Below are 18271 nucleotides of genomic sequence, written 5' to 3'. Positions count from 1 at the left end.
CAGTGTGAGCTGTACATAGAATGATAGATAATCGATAGACAGATGATCGATAGATAGATAGATAATAGATAGATGATAGCTAATAGATGAATAGATAGATACAGTTGTGGCCAAAAGTATTGACACCCCTGCAATTCTGTCAGATAATACTCAGTTTCTTCCTGAAGATGATCGCAAACACAAATTCTTTGTTATTATTATCTTCATTTAATTTGTCTTAAATGAAAAAACACAAAATGAATTGTCCTAAAGCCAAATTGGATATAATTCCACACCAAACATAAAAAAGAGGGTGGACAAAAGTATTGGCACTGTTCGATGATAGATAGATAATAGATAGATGATAGCTAATAGATGAATAGAAAATAGATAGATAGATAGATAGATAGATAGATAGATGATAGCAGATAGATAGATAGATAGATAGATAGATAGATAGATAGATGATAGCTAATAGATGAATAGAAAATAGATAGATAGATAGATAGATAGATAGATAATAGATAGATGATAGCTAATAGATGAATAGAAAATAGATAGATAGATAGATAGATAGATGGTAGCTGATAAATAGATAGATAGATAGATAATAGATAATCGATAGATAGATAGACAGACAGACAGACAGACAGACAGATAGATAGATAGATAGATAGATAGATAGATGATAGCAGATATATATATATAGATAGATAGATAGATAGATAGATAGATGGTAGCTGATAAATAGATAGATAGATAATAGATAATCGATAGATAGATAATAGATATATAGATAGATAGATGATAGATAGATAGATAGATAGATAGATAGATAGATAGATAATTGTATGACAGGAGCAGAATGTGCTGAGAGCTCCTAGCATTACTAGGAGAGGAGCAGATGGGGATTGATAGGTGAGCCTGTATTTTTTTTTTACTTTACACCATCCTGATTTTTTTTTATATATATATTTTTAAAGGAAACATGTCAGTCAGCTCACGGTCAGCCTAAGGCCGGGATCACGCTACCGTATAACAGGGCCGAGTGCTACGCGATAAAACATCCTACAGCACTCGGCCCAGTGTTATCCTATGGAGCAGCTCAGATCTGTGATGATTTTCTAACGCCAATTTGACAGAGAGACTCGGCTCACCCCCTCCCATACAAGTCTATGGGCGCGCGGGAGACATCACATTGCACTCAGATATCACCCGAGTGCAGTGCGATTCACGCCGACGACGGCAGCAGAGGAGGCAGAGAAATTACTTTCTCCATCTCCTCCACAGCTGTGCGCTGATCCTGTAATGTGAGAGCATCAAAGCACAAAGCAGGAGCCGAGAGTCATTAGCATATTACATTGGATGCCATACAATGGTGTGACTCCAGCCTTAATCAGAGCCTGGCTGAATCATTGAAGAGGAGGGGACAATAAGGAAAGACAGAGATAATCCAGTTGCCCCTCCTTCCTTGCTTCTCCCCACAAGACAGCAATTGATTGACAGGTCTGTCCCTATCTACCAGATCAGTCTTGTGCATGCAGACATGGAATAACTGCAGCACTACCTTACACTTTATATTATTGGGGTATACAGCTCACCTCCCATTCATTTCAATTGGAGCTTAGCTTCAGTGCCCTAGAACGGTCACTATGGAGCTGCACTCTCCCAGTTCTGTATTCTGTGTATATCCAGCTAGAGTGGGCATCCTAACAGCTGATCATTGGGGGTGACCATTGTTGGACCCCCATTGATCTAATATTGATGGATAACTGATCAGCACAGTCCATGATAACTCCTTTTATTGGCCACGAAATTGAGATGGCGTCAAAAATGTTCTAAAAGAATACAAAACATATATTATTATGAAGAATATACAACAGTTACCGTGATCCTTTGACGTTGTAGCGAAGAGTTCCATTTTTGGTCGGTCAGAGAATTCATCCGCGTGGTTGACTAGAGCATCTTTGATGGTTTCGTAACCACACAGGACCACTATCTTACTAAAGCCGATCTGCACGCTGAAGACTGTGCCGTACGTCTTTGACAGCTATGAAAAAAAGAATGGGGTCATTCATTAGATCTAATATTGTCAGAAAACTCATTGTCGCAAAAATATTTTGGTGCACCTTCACCCCATGGTGAGGTTTTCTGCACTAAAATACGAAAGTCCTATCTTTAACGATATTTTGAAAAAATTGCAACTTTTAGCTCAAAAATTCACAAAAATATAAAACCACAGGGAAAAAAAACTTACAGTAGTTTTGTCTTTGTACCAAATTCATTAACCATTTGCTCTAAAAATGCCAGTGAATACGAGAAGATAAAAAAAGAACACAAGTGTCCTAAAAAACGCACAAATAACAAATCATGACCTCTAACCCCTGTGCTGAAATCTAGTGCTGGAATGAGACCAGTGTCAAAATCCCATCTTACATAATGATTCTTATGGAAGCCGTCATCTGTAGTATATGTGTTTCCTTGCTGTAGAATGATTCTATCTTACCTCCAAAAAAGCTCTGTGAGGCTTTGAGAGGTCAAGGGACAGCGCATTTCCAATGACTGGTAGAGGGGTTGGTCCAGGGGGAAAATTGCTATAGCGGGTGTTGTTTTTGTTAAAGACAAAGCCCAAAAACAGGACAACAGCTAAGGCCAGAAGAACAGTGATCAGGTCCATGTTCTGTAAGTAAGCAAACCATGCATCGTGAGACAGTCCTGGAACTGGTGTAGATTTCAGTGAATTTCCTTAAAAAGGTAAACTTCCCATAATACAAATCAAATTTAATATCTCTACATATTACAAATAGTGTTGAGCATTCCGATACCGCAAGTATCGGGTATCGGCCGATACTTGCTGTATCGGAATTCCGATACCGACTTCCGATATTTTTTCAATATCGGAATTCGGCATCGGAATCGGAAGTTCAGTTGATTGACGGCCTGACGTCATCATGATGCGCGGTGTGTGCGCATCATGATGCGCCGTCATTTCGGGCCTTCCGGGGGTCTCTGCCGGCCTGCCGGGGGGCTGTGCCGGCCTGCCGGGGGGCTGTGTGGACTGCCCGGGGTCTGTACCGGCCTGCCGGGGGGCTGTGCCGGCCTGCCGGTGGTCTGTGCACCCTGTGGGGGTCTGTACCGGCCTGCCGGGGGGCTGTGCCGGCCTGCCGGGGGGCTGTGCTGATGTCCGGGGGTCTGTGCAAGCATCGTCCGATGGGACTACAAGTCCCATCGGGCGATGCCTGCTACCATGACAGTGATTGACACATTAGCCAATGATGGGACAGTAGTAGTCCCATCATCCGGCTAATGTGTTAAATGTTAAAAAAAAAAAAAAATACTACATACATACTACATGCATGCTACATACATACTACATGCTACATACATACTACATATATACTACATACATACTACATACATGCTACATACATACTACATGCATGCTACATACATACTACATGCATGCTACATACATACTACATATATACTACATACATGCTACATAAATACTGCATGCTACATACATACTACATACATACTACATACATACTACATGCATGCTACATACATACTACATGCTACATACATACTACATATATACTACATACATACTACATACATGCTACATACATACTACATGCATGTTACATACATACTACATATATACTACATACATGCTACATACATACTGCATGCTACATACATACTACATACATACTACATACATACTACATGCATGCTTCATACATACTACATATATACTACATGCATGCTACATACATACTACATGCTACATACATACTACATATATACTACATACATACTACATACATGCTACATACATACTGCATGCTACATACATACTACATACATACTACATACATACTACATGCTACATACATACTACATGCATGCTACATGCATGCTACATGCATGCTACATACATACTACATGCTACATACATACCACATACATACTACATACATACTACATACTACATATATACTACATGCATGCTACATACATACTACATGCTACATACATACCACATACATACTACATACATACTACATACATACTACATGCTACATACATACTACATATATACTACATGCATGCTACATACATACTACATGCTACATACATACCACATACATACTACATACATACTACATACATACTACATGCTACATACATACTACATATATACTACATACATGCTACATACATACTACATGCTACATACATACTACATACATGCTACATATATACTACATGCATGCTACATACATACTACATATATACTACATGCATGCTACATACATACTACATGCTACATGCATGCTACATACATACTACATACATACTACATGCTACATACATACCACATATATACTACATACATACAATACATTCATACAATACATACATAGACATACAGTACATATAACATAGAGTAACATACTTACCAATACTTGTCACATTGTTTCCCGAAGCCATTGTCTTTTCCGGAATAAATATTAACATAACAAACCACAAAAATACTCACCCATGATCCGAAGCAGTCCACGAGTGTGTCCCACGACGATCTTGGGTAGAGAACTGCAGCATCAGATGATGCTGCCGTTCTCTACGGGCTGCAGGAATCCAATGACGGAAGGTAGGTATCCTTCCGCACTGTATTCCTCCGCCACGTAAAAAAAAAAAAGTCCCTAGTCTCACTTTATGCCATTGCTGTGTGGGAATTTCCCACACAGCAATGGCATAAAGTGAGACTAGGGACTTTTTTTTTTTTAAGTGGCGGAGGAATACAGTGCGGAAGGATACCTACCTTCCGTCATTGGATTCCTGCAGCCCGTAGAGAACGGCAGCATCATCTGATGCTGCAGTTCTCTACCCAAGATCGTTGTGGGACACACTCGTGGACTGCTTCGGATCATGGGTGAGTATTTTTGTGGTTTGTTATGTTAATATTTATTCCGGAAAAGACAATGGCTTCGGGGAACAATGTGACAAGTATTGGTAAGTATGTTACTCTATGTTATATGTACTGTATGTCTATGTATGTATTGTATGAATGTATTGTATGTATGTAGTATATATGTGGTATGTATGTAGCATGTAGTATGTATGTAGTATGTATGTAGCATGCATGTAGCATGTAGTATGTATGTAGCATGCATGTAGTATGTATGTAGCATGCATGTAGTATATATGTAGCATGTATGTAGTATGTATGTGGTATGTATGTAGCATGTAGTATGTATGTAGCATGTATGTAGTATATATGTAGTATGTATGTAGCATGTAGTATGTATGTAGTATGTATGTATGTGGTATGTATGTAGCATGTAGTATGTATGTAGCATGCATGTAGTATATATGTAGTATGTATGTAGTATGTATGTGGTATGTATGTAGCATGTAGTATGTATGTAGCATGCATGTAGCATGCATGTAGTATGTATGTAGCATGCATGTAGTATGTATGTAGCATGCATGTAGTATATATGTAGTATGTATGTAGCATGTAGTATGTATGTAGTATGTATGTAGTATGTATGTGGTATGTATGTAGCATGTAGTATGTATGTAGCATGCATGTAGTATATATGTAGTATGTAGTATGTATGTAGTATGTATGTGGTATGTATGTAGCATGTAGTATGTATGTAGCATGCATGTAGCATGCATGTAGTATGTATGTAGCATGCATGTAGTATGTATGTAGCATGCATGTAGTATGTATGTAGTATGTATGTAGTATGTATGTAGCATGCAGTATGTATGTAGCATGTATGTAGTATGTATGTAGTATATATGTAGTATGTATGTAGCATGTAGTATGTATGTAGCATGCATGTAGTATATATGTAGTATGTATGTAGCATGCATGTAGTATGTATGTAGTATGTATGTAGTATGTATGTAGCATGCAGTATGTATGTAGCATGCATGTAGTATGTATGTAGTATGTATGTAGTATGTATGTAGCATGCAGTATGTATGTAGCATGTATGTAGTATATATGTAGTATGTATGTAGCATGCATGTAGTATGTATGTAGCATGTAGTATGTATGTAGCATGTATGTAGTATGCATGTAGCATGTATGTAGTATGTATGTAGTATATATGTAGTATGTATGTAGCATGTAGTATGTATGTAGCATGCATGTAGTATGTATGTAGTATTTTTTTTTTTTTTATTATTTTTTTAACATTTAACACATTAGCCGGATGATGGGACTACTACTGTCCCATCATTGGCTAATGTGTCAATCACTGTCATGGTAGCAGGCATCGCCCGATGGGACTTGTAGTCCCATCGGACGATGCCTGCACAGACCCCCGGAGCCTGCACAGCCCCCCGGCAGGCCGGCACAGCCCCCCGGCAGGCCGGCACAGCCCCCCGGAGCCTGCACAGCCCCCCGGCAGGCCGGCACAGCCCCCCGGCAGGCCGGCACAGCCCCCCGGCAGGCCGGCACAGCCCCCCGGAGCCTGCACAGAACACCGGCAGGCCGGCACAGACCACCGGAGCCTGCACAGACCCCCTGGCAGGCCGGCACAGCCCCCCGAAAGGCCCGTACAGACCCCAGAGAGGCTGTACAAGGGCAGGAAAGGGTTTTTCTTATTCCGATACCGGAAGTCCCATAGACTTGAATGGGACTTCCGGTATCGGAATCGGCGATACCAATACTTTTTTTAAAGATCGGCCGATACCATCCGATACGATACTTTGAAGTATCGGACGGTATCGCTCAACTCTAATTACAAATAAATTCCAAAAGACCAACATTTCCAAAACAATGCTTGAGTGGTCACATGTAGACACAACAATCACAAACATCTCCCAACATAATATTGGTAATTCAAATTTTCTTTTAAAAACTAGTCATCTCTACACATCTCTTGTGCTTGTGTGGAGCCAAGAAGAAGAGTACGGAAAGACACAGCTGTATATTGAACCACATCTGCAAGGTCCACTTACTGACCTGTTCACGATTGGGCGTGTGAGTTTTCAGCTAACCCTTTGATGTTCTATTACTTGATTTTTTCAGCTCAGCTATTTTTTGCTTTAGATGTTTACTTTCTTTAGATTACAGAACAGTAAGTAGCTTTCTGACAATTACCACTGACAGCCATTCAGTGGCTTGTAAAAATTTGGGTCACCCATGGTCAAAGTTACTGTTATTGTGAGCAGTTACGCAAGTTGAAAATAAAATGATCTCTAAAAGGGTTAAAGTTAGAGATGACACATTTCCTTTGTATTTTAGGCAAAGAAAAATTATTGTAATTTTTAACATTTTAAAAATTGCAAACAGTAAAATAGGTGGATACAAAAGTTTGGGTATAGCTGGAGATTTGTGTGGTCAGATAACTTTGACCAAGGTTTCACACCTCAATTATACTTTTAGGGTTATGGCTTATTCACTATCACCATTACGAAAGAACTGGTGATGCAATTTTCCTAGCTTTATAAATACCCATCCTCCTTTAACATTGTGCTAAAAAAGAGGAGCTATGGGTCCTTCTAAGCAGCTGCCTAGCACTCTGAAAATGATGGAGGCCAACAAAGCAAGAGAAGGCTACAAGAAAAGAGCAAACTGTTTTCAAGTTGCCCTTTCCTCAGTATGTAAAATGTAATTTATGTAATCGCAGTTAACATGAACAGTCGAGGTCAAGAAAAGGTCTGGAAGATCAAGCAAAATTTCAGTGAGATTTGCTCTTAGGATTTCTAGAGAGGACAAGCAGAACCCCCGTTTGATGGCAAAAGACCTTCAGATAGGTTTAGCAGACTCTGGAGTTATGGTACATAGTTCTACTATTCAGAGACACCTGCACAAATATGGCCTTCATGGAAGTGTCATCAGAAGAAAAGCTCTCTTGGGTCCTCACTATAAAATTCAGCTTCAGAAGTATTGAAAAGAGTATGTAAACAAATCCCGTGGACCGATGAGATTAAATTCGAACTCTTTGGCCACAATGATCAAAGGTATGTATGGAGAAAAAAGGGCACAGAATTTCAGAAAAAGAACATCTCGCCAACCATTAAGCATGGAGGTAGATTAATCATGCTTTGGGATTGTGTTGCAGCCAAGGATTAAAGCCTAAGATTTGCTTGTGTAGCCACCCAGAGGTTGTGATATGCATTGCATCCTGAGTTTTTTAATTCCAAATAATTTGAAGACTGATCACTTCTTCAATGACATTAAAGTAGTGTTTTTTTAAATAGCTTGTATAAGAGTGTAAATTTGGTGCCGTCTAAATAACTCAACACCCAGCCATTAATAGAAAAAACCCTCTGACAACAAAAGTGAGCACACCTCCAGGTGAAAATGGCCAAATGATGCCCAATTAACCATTTTCTCTCCCAGGTGTTACCTGACTCATTAGTATAACAAGGTCTCAGGTGTGATTGGGAAGGAGGTGTAGTTAATTTGGTGTTAATACTTTCACACTCTCTCACACTGTTCACTGGAAGTTCAACATGGCACCTCAGGGCAAAAAACCCTCTGAGGATCTAAAAAAAAATGTTGCGTTACTTCAAGATGGCATACGCTATAAGAAGTTTGCCAATACCCTGAAACTGAGTTGCATTACTGTGACCAAGACCATACAGTGGTTTAACAAGAAAGGCTCCACTCAGAACTGGTCTCGCCACAGTCGACAAAAGAAGTTGAGTGAACGTGTTTATCGTCATATCCAGAGGTTGTCTTTTCAAAAGAGATAAATGAGTTCTGTCATCATTGTTGCAAAGGTTCAAGGTTGAGGGATCAGTCTGTTAGTGCTCACACCGCACGCTGCATTAAATTGGCGTGCATGACTGTCTTTCCAGAAGAAAGTTTCTTATAAAGATAATGCACAAGAAAACTGCAAACAGTTTGCTGAAAAGAAGCAGACTAAGGGCATGGATTACTGGAACCATGTCCTCTGGTCTGATGAGAGCAAGAAAAACGTATTTGGTTCAGATGGTGTCAAACGTGTGTGGTGGCAGCCAGGTGAGGAATACAAAAACAAGTGTGTCTTGCCTACAGTCAAGCATGGTGGTGGAAGTATCATGGTTTGGGGCTGCATGAGTGCTGCCGGCTGTGGGGAGATATATCTCATGGATGGAACCATGAATGCCAACATGTATTGTGAAATACTGAAGCAGAGGATGATCCCCTCCCTTCAGAAACTGGACCACAGGGCAGTATTCCAACTACCCCAAACACATCTCCAAGATGACCACTGTTTTGATAAGAATGGTGCTAGACTAACCAAGCATGTCTCCAGACTTAAACCCTATTGAGCATCTGTGGGGCATCTTCAAATAGAAGGTGGAGGAGCGTAAGGTCTCTAAAATCCAACATCTCGGTGATGTCGTCACCGAGGAGTGAAAGAGGATTCCAGTGCCCACCGATGAAGCTCTACTGATCTCTATGTCCAATAGAGTTAAGGCAGAGATTGAAAATAATGGTGGCCATATAAAATGTTGACACTTTGAACGCAATTTGGTCATTTTCACTTAGAGGTGTACTCACTTTTGTGGCCAGCGGTTTAGACATTAATGGAGGTCTGTTTAGTTATTTAGTGAGTAGTGTTGAGTGATACCGTCCGATACTTAAAAGTATCGGATCGGATGGTATCGGCTGAACTAAAAAAAATATCGGATATCGCCGATTCCGATACCGGAAGTCCCATTCAAGTCTATGGGACTTCCGGTATTGGAATAAGAAAAACCCTATTTTTGCCTTGTACAGCCTCTCTGGGGTCTGTACGGGCCTTTCGGGGGGCTGTACCGGCCTGCCGGGGGGTCTGTGCAGGCTCCGGTGGTCTGTGCCGGCCTGCCGGGGGGCTGTGCCGGCCTGCCGGGGGTCTGTGCAGGCTCCGGTGGTCTGTGCCGGCCTGCCGGGGGGCTGTGCCGGCCTGCCGGGGGGTCTGCGCAGGCTCCGGTGGTCTGTGCCGGCCTGCCGGGGGGCTGTGCCGGCCTGCCGGTGGTCTGTGCAGGCTCCGGTAGTCTGTGCAGGCATCGTCCGATGGGACTACAAGTCCCATCGGGCGATGCCTGCTACCATGACAGTGATTGACACATTAGCCAATGATGGGACAGTAGTAGTCCCACCATCCGGCTAATGTGTTGAATGTATAAAAAAAAAAAATTACATGCTACATACATGCTACATACATACAACATGCATACTACATATATACTACATGTAACATACATACTACATACATGCTACATACATACAACATGCATACTACATATATACTACATGTAACATACATACTACATACATGCTACATACTACATACATGCTACATACATAATACATATATACTACATGCATGCAACATACATACAACATATATACTACATGCATGCAACATGCATACTACATATATACTATATATACTACATGTAACATACATACTACATATATACTACATGCATACTACATACATACTACATACATGCTACATACATACATACTACATGCATGCAACATACATACAACATATATACTACATGCATGCAACATGCATACTACATATATACTATATATACTACATGTAACATACATACTACATATATACTACATACATACTACATACATGCTACATACATACTACATACATAATACATATATACATGCATGCAACATACATACAACATATATACTACACGCATGCAACATGCATACTACATATATACTATATATACTACATGTAACATGCATACTACATATATACCACATGCATGCAACATGCATACTACATATATACTGCATATATACTACATGCATGCAACATACATATATACTACACACAATACATACGTATAAACATACAGTACATATAACATAGAGTACATACTCACCGTCACTTGTCACTTTGATCCCCGAAGCCATTGTCGCCAGAGGAATAAATATCAAAATAAAAAACACCAATATACTTACCCCGATCCGCAGAAGTCCACGAGGGTCCCACGTCCATCTTGCGTGGAGAACAGCAGCATCAGCTGATGCTACCGTTCTCTACCAGCTCCAGGAATACAATGACGGAAGGTAGGTATCCTTCCGCACTGTATTCCTCCACCACTTTAAAAAAAAAAGTCCCTAGTCTCACTTTATGCCATTGCTGCGTGGTATATATGTAGTATGTATGTAGCATGTATGTAGTATGTAGCATGTATGTAGTATGTATGTTGCATGTATGTTGCATGCATGTAGCATGTAGTGTGTATGTATGTAGCATGTATGTAGTATGTATGTTGCATGTATGTAGCATGTAGTGTGTATGTTGCATGTATGTAGCATGTAGTATATATGTAGTATGTATGTTACATGTAGTATATATAGTATATATGTAGTATGCATGTTGCATGCATGTAGTATATATGTTGTATGTATGTTGCATGTATGTAGTATATATGTATTATGTATGTAGTATGTATGTAGCATGTATGTAGTATGTATGTTACATGTAGTATATATGTAGTATGCATGTTATATGTATGTAGCATGTATGTAGCATGTAAATTTTTTTTTTTTTTTTTTTTATTTTTATTTTTTTACATTCAACACATTAGCCGGATGATGGGACTACTACTGTCCCATCATTGGCTAATGTGTCAATCACTTTCATGGTAGCAGGCATCGCCCGATGGGACTTGTAGTCCCATCGGACGATGCCTGCATAGACCCCCGGAGCCTGCACAGACCACCGGCAGGCCGGCACAGCCCCCCGGCAGGCCGGCACAGACCACCGGAGCCTGCACAGACCACCGGCTGGCCGGCACAGCCCCCCGGCAGGCCGGCACAAACCACCGGAGCCTGCACAGACCACCGGCAGGCCGGCACAGACCCCCGGAGCCTGCACAGACCACCGGCAGGACGGCACAGCCCCCCGGCAGGCCGCCACAGACCACCGGAGCCTGCACAGACCACCGGCAGGCCGGCACAGCCCCCCGGCAGGCCGGCACAGACCACCGGAGCCTGCACAGACCACCGGCAGGCCGGTACAGACCCCTGGACAGTCGGCACAGCCCCCCCGAAGGCCTAAACTGACGGCGCATCATGATGATGTCATTTCGGCAGCCAATCAGAGCCACAAAAGTGGCTCATTGCATTTTGGACTTCCGATTCCGGTATCCGATACGAAAAAAGTATCTGTACTCGGTATCGGAATTCCGATACGGCAAATATCGGCCGATACCCGATACTTGCGGTATCGGAAAGCTCAACAGTATTAGTGAGCGAACAACATTTACACTGTTATACAAGCCGTACACTGAATGCTTTACATTATATTAAAGTGTCAGATCTTCAGTGTTGCCCCATGAAAAGATCTAATGAAATATTTGCAAAAACGTGAGGGGTGTACTCACTTTTCTGATGTACTGTATATTATATATTGTATACAGTAACAATCCATTGTATAGCAGATCCTGTGAATGTGCATACATGTATAAATTATGTGTAAGAGATGGGAATATTCCTGTAATTTGGTGTAACATCTGTGATTTCGCTGCAATCCATGCAGTTTTACAAAGCAAGTTCCTACCGCTTGTAATCACTCTGCTACACACATGTAGCCCTCTCTGAAATGCAAATAGTATATAGAATAGAGAACATACCTTCTTCCTGCAGTGAGTTGTTATTGTGGAGGTGACACCATGCACCGCTCGGACTCGTCTCTTCCGTCCTCGCAGGTAACTGTGAGCTTTAAACCTAGCTATAATCCCGAGAGCAGCTGATGAGACTCGCCCACAAGTCAGTGATCGTCCAACCCATAAAAAAGTCTCACTCTGAAACATTCAACCTGTGTGAGAAATATTTAACAGCAGAAATTAAAGGGGTATTCCAGAAAATCACAACCCATTAGAAAAAAAAGTCACACTTCACCTATACAAACCTTATGAAATCTGTGGCACTATGTATTGTTTTTCTTATTAGAATTTTTGTGCTTGTGTATAGATGGATTTAGCACAAAATTGTCTTGTTGCATATGTATCGCCCAGAGCGGGGTACTCAGGTTGCCAGGCAGCGTTAGATTCAGGAGGTCACGGGGGTGGCAGCCATGCCCTGTGCCTGTGCTCCAGGGACAGTGAAATGTAGGTTGAAAAATAAAGTAAAAATAAAAGAAACTTTAAAAAGATTTTGTGACGCTACTTGGAGTGTTCGACTGTAAGATAGCTGGCACTGCAGATGATCCCTGGGAGGGTAGATGGTGATAGCAGTGCAGGTGTTTAACCCCTTCCAACTAGGGCTGACCCCCAGAGATTGTGATGGAAGTAGATGGCACGGAGTAATAAGGCAGGAGGCAAGGAAAGTCACTTAATCGTTTACTGAAGTTCAGATGCAATCAGAGGATAAAATACAACTTTCCCACCAGGGTTACAGTCTGCTCTGCAAGATGGGAGTTATCCTTCTCTCTGCTGTGACTCAGTGTAAACTTCCTTCTGTTCTAATCCCATCAGGGACCAAGGCTTCCTGGAGTCTGAAACTTCCAGTACAGCCACTTACTCACTGTGGTTTCTCCCCCGGCAACTTGCAGCTTGAATCCTGTGTGAAGCACAAGTTTCTTCTTGCACAATCCTTCACTGCTCCTCGGTTGCTGCAGTCTTCCTGGGAGAAGACACTCTGCTGTTGGTTGTATGAACTTCAGAGTCTCTCAGCTTACCATCCGACTCTAAAAGCATAGATGGTCTAGGGGCTGATTCCCTGATTCCTCTCAGCATTGTTCCTGGAGGGAGCACGTGTTACTTCTCCAGGAATGTTCTCCATATTCTCTCCACCGTCTTCCTGACAGAGCAACAACTCGGCTCCTCCCTCTCCCAGTTATGGTATGTCTCCAAAGCTCTAAGCTTCAGGGAAGTAAGGGAGTGAGGTAAAATTGTGTGTGTGCAATTGTCTCCAGCAGAGAAAGTATAACTCCCATCATTTACAAAACCCAAACAACAGAGTACATATTTGACCATTTTTGGCTGCAAAGACACAGGGCGCCACACATAACGAACAGGGATTTAAGAATGCTGCCCGCTATGATACAGTCATGAGAAAAACTAAGTACACTCCATCTGAATTTTACATTTTAATATATCCAAGTTATAACAGCAAAAAAAGCATTTGGTACTTAGGAGGTCTTAGAAATAGGTAAATCCAGTGTTAGATCAACAACAAGACATGTCAAAATTCACTCTGTCATGATTTAGTAAAAATAAAAAAAGTAATAGAAAATGCAGAAGTTGGTTGTGAAAAATTCATTACACTCTATGAATCAGTAGCTTATAGAAACACCCTATAGATGCAATAGTTGGAAGTAAGGATTTTCTGCATGATTTTATCAGTCTCTCACATTCTTCTGGAGAAATTTTGGCCTACTCTTCTTTACATCGTTGCTTAAAGGGAACCTGTGAGCATGATTGTGCTGAGTAAACTACAGGCAGTGTCTGGTTGGCACTGTTATACTGATTAAAATTATACCTTGGTTGATGGAATCCGTCTTGTGGTTGCTGCTTAATCTTTATTTGCAGTTTTCAGTTAATGAGATTCTCGTGCTCCAGGGCGGCCTGTTGTTGGGGCTGTGGGTGGGGCTGTGGGCGGGGCTTTTTTGTGTGGTGCTATGTTCACATACTCATCTGTATATAGTCCCTACTTTGCATTCTGCATGTCATATTGTGTGATTGCAAGAAAAAAAGTTAACATTCATTGCATGTATATGAGTAAGGGTGTGCTCACCTTGCAAAAAGCACACCCTTACTCATTTTTATTAACAGAAAAATAAAAATATTATGGGTCTCGGAAAATGGTGACAAAAAGCAAAACATTTTTTTTTTACAATGTTCAGATTTTTTTCCATCATTTTAGTGATAAAAAAATTGATATATGTTTGGTATTGCCATAATCATACTGATGAGTACAATCACGTTTCCAGGTCATGTTTCTCACACAAAGAACGACAATTAAAAGAAAACACAAAAACCAAAGGTGGAATTGCAGATTTTTCACTATTTCATCCCACTTGGATTTTGTTCTCTTGTTTCAAAAACTTATATAGTAAAAATAATAATGAAATTCAAACCTACAACTCGGCCCACAAAAAAAATGAAGCCCTCCTATATCTTTTAAAGGAAAAATATAAATGTTATGAAAAAAATGAAAGCGCAAACATGAAATATTCCATATAAATCAAGAGCCGCGGAGACACCATCACATGTTTCTCAACGCAAGCAATGACTAGCCAGGTCTTTCACCGGGAAGGAACAACCACGGGAAGGACAGTTTCCAATGAAGGAAACCACCTATGCCAAAACATGGTATCCATCCACAGACAGCTGTTTCGGGGTATTGCCCCTCATCAGTGTGGAGTAGGAAACTGGCTAGTAGGAGCAATGCCTAGTAAAAGACTGTGAAAAATGAGGATGAGTGAACTCATGGAGATCAACATCCAACACTGCGGAGACACCATCACATGTTTCTCAACGCAGTGATGCTAGAGCAATGCCCCCATCCCTTATGGGAAATATGCAAAAACATGTAAATCAAGAGCCGCGGAGACACCATCACATGTTTCTCAGCGCAAGCAATGACAAGCCAGGTCTTTCACCGGGAAGGAACAACCACGGGAAGGGCAGTCTCCAATGAAGGAAACCACCTATGCCAAAACATGGTATCCATCCACAGACAGCTGTTTTGGGGTATTGCCCTTCATCAGTGTGGAGTAGGAAACTGGCTAGTAGGAGCAATGTCTAGTAGAAGACTGTGAAAAATGAGGATGAATGAACTCATGGAGATCAACATCGAACACTGCGGAGACACCATCACGTTTCTCAACGCAGTGATTCTAGGGCAATGCCCCCACCCTTATGGGAAATATGTAAATATATGCAAAACAGAAGCCGCGGAGACACCATCACATGTTTCTCAACGCAAGCAATGACTAGCCAGGTATTTCCCCGGGAGGGAACAACCACGGGAAGGGCAGTCTCCAATGAAGGAAACCACCTATGCCAAAACATGGTATCCATCCACAGACAGATGTTTCGGGGTATTGCCCCTCATCAGTGTGGAGTAGGAAACTGGCTAGTAGGAGCAATGCCTAGTAGAAGACTGTGAAAAATGAGGATGAATGAACTCATGGAGATCAACATCCAACACTGCGGAGACACCATCACATGTTTCTCAACGCAGTGATGCTAGAGCATTGCCCCCATCCCTTATGGGAAATATGCAAAAACATGTAAATCAAGAGCCGCGGAGACACCATCACATGTTTCCATAGTCATAAAAAGATTATCAATGGATGAATGTTTCAACTTTCACTCAGGCCACTGACTCAGCTCACCTCCACCCCCTGATCAATGACTGATAACATATCTATACACAGTAGATTGTTATGGATCTGCAACTCAGGACTAGGACAGAAGGGGGAGAAGCTGACCCTGCACTTGGACTAGGCTGAAGCCCTACGATGGGGCAACCTATTCCTTGTGGTTTCCTAGGCTAAACTCAAATGAAGACCTAAAGGTAGGGGGGAAGGGGATCCCTAAAACGAACTAGGGACTGGGAACAAAAAACAGGAAACCTCCTAGTAGGAAAATAGAGGAAGCTGCAGAAACGAAAGGAAAACTAAAAAAACAAAGCAGGCAGAACTAGAGATCCCAGAACTGCGTGATATCAAACACAGAATGCCATCAAAGCTCCTAGCCAGAACTCTAGCGGATTAACGCTGTTGTCCAGCAAGGACTGGGAGGCATGTGCTGGGTAATAAAGGATGATACAATCACCAGACCCAAGACAAACCCAGCACCAGAGGAAAAAGACCAGCAGCCAGAAAACCACAACAAGATGGCGGATGGTCAAAACGAAATAGATTCCAACATAGAAAACTAAATATCGGCCATGCACAACAGGTGATGTCACAGCTCACCTCCTCTCCTTCCTCCTCTACAATGACTGATAAACATTAGATAACATAAGATGCACAATTCCCAACCAGTAATTTCACAGCTCACCTTCTGCTTCTTCATTCACATTGACTTTTGCCAGATTAGAGCATAATTTTGAAACTTTTTTGTAGAATTCAAGGAGACAGGGCCAATCTTTTGCAGCCTATGTGAATGTGGCTGCTGATTAGAACTGGAAATTTACTAGATTCTAGCTTAAGGCTTAGTGGCCAGTGTGAAAATTGCAATATTGCTGATTTTGTATTAAATATAATATGAGGAACTAAATAAAGACTAATACAATTAAATAAAAAGAATAAACATAAAAACCTGGTTTAAACTATAGATAAGTTTCTGTTGACACATTCCATTTAATTGGAACTAGGAAAATCACAATTTTTGTCCCATCTCCAATTACTTTGCCGACTACCGAACAATCAAAGCTTTCACTCATTGCAATATGTATATTAGAGATGAGCAAATATTAGAATTTACCAGTTTTGTCAAATTTTTCCAAATACACTGCTCAAAAAAATAAAGGGACCACTGATGCTATGCGCACACGTGCGGAATTGCCGCGGAAATTTCCGCGGCAATTCCGCAACTCCCTGCGGCGGGAAATACGAGAAATCCGCATGCATAATTCCCATGAAAAACTAGAGTTTTCCAAGAATAATTAGCTTGCAGAATGCTAGCATTTTCCAAGCGATCTGTAGCATCACTTGGAAAACTGATTGACAGGTTGGTCACACTCGTCAAACATAGTATTTGACGAGTGTGACCAACTTTTTACTATTTAGGCTACCTACGCAGCTCCCGGCAAGTCCTGTTCCCAGCGATGCCTTGCGACAATGACCCCAGATGACATAGCATCTCGCGAGATTGCTGCGTCATCACAGGTCATTGTTGCAAGGCATCGCTGGGAACGGGACTGATCAGGAGCATCGTTGAGGCCTGGGAACGCTGAGGGGGGACACCGGAAGGTGAGAATATCACGATTTTTAATTTTAATTCTACTTTTTACAGGGGTATGGTACCCAGGGCCTGGAGGAGCGTTTCCGCTTACTTTGCACATGGTGGGCATAGCCACATGAGGAAAGTAAGCGGAAAAATGCATTCCTACTTGTGTGAAGTTCCCGCAATTCAGCAAAAAGAATGAGCATGTTCCGTATTTTTCCGCGGTGTGATTCCGCCACAGAAAAATAGGCAGCATTAGCACAGCATGTGCGGAATGCCATTGAATACAATGGGTTGCTTATTTTATGCATTTTCACAGGCAGCGTTATCACAGCAAAAAAACACTGCAAAAATGCATAAAATCCGCAGGAATTCTACACATGTGCACATAGCCTTAAAC

General features: G+C 41.5%; 1 protein-coding gene across 1 annotated transcript in view; it reads right to left on the bottom strand.

Annotated features, from left to right (window-relative positions):
• The window catches only part of LOC141098556 (cytochrome P450 2B5-like), a 69492-nt gene that overhangs the window by 37660 nt on the left and 13561 nt on the right, over positions 1-18271 (bottom strand). Inside the window, exons 2-4 of the mRNA XM_073586446.1 lie at positions 12604-12788; positions 2486-2659; positions 1867-2029 (exon numbers count right to left, since the gene is read on the bottom strand). Coding sequence (XP_073442547.1) covers positions 1867-2029; positions 2486-2659; positions 12604-12783 — 517 coding nt within the window. The 5' untranslated portion in view covers positions 12784-12788. The remainder of the gene's footprint in view (positions 1-1866; positions 2030-2485; positions 2660-12603; positions 12789-18271) is intronic.

The sequence above is a fragment of the Dendrobates tinctorius genome, unplaced genomic scaffold (genome assembly GCF_039654945.1).
Source record: "Dendrobates tinctorius isolate UK_male_01 unplaced genomic scaffold, ASM3965494v1 ptg000093l, whole genome shotgun sequence".
NCBI lineage: Eukaryota > Metazoa > Chordata > Amphibia > Anura > Dendrobatidae > Dendrobates > Dendrobates tinctorius.
The sequence above is the reverse complement of the archived record's forward strand: the minus strand, read 5'-3'. Positions and strand labels throughout refer to the sequence as shown.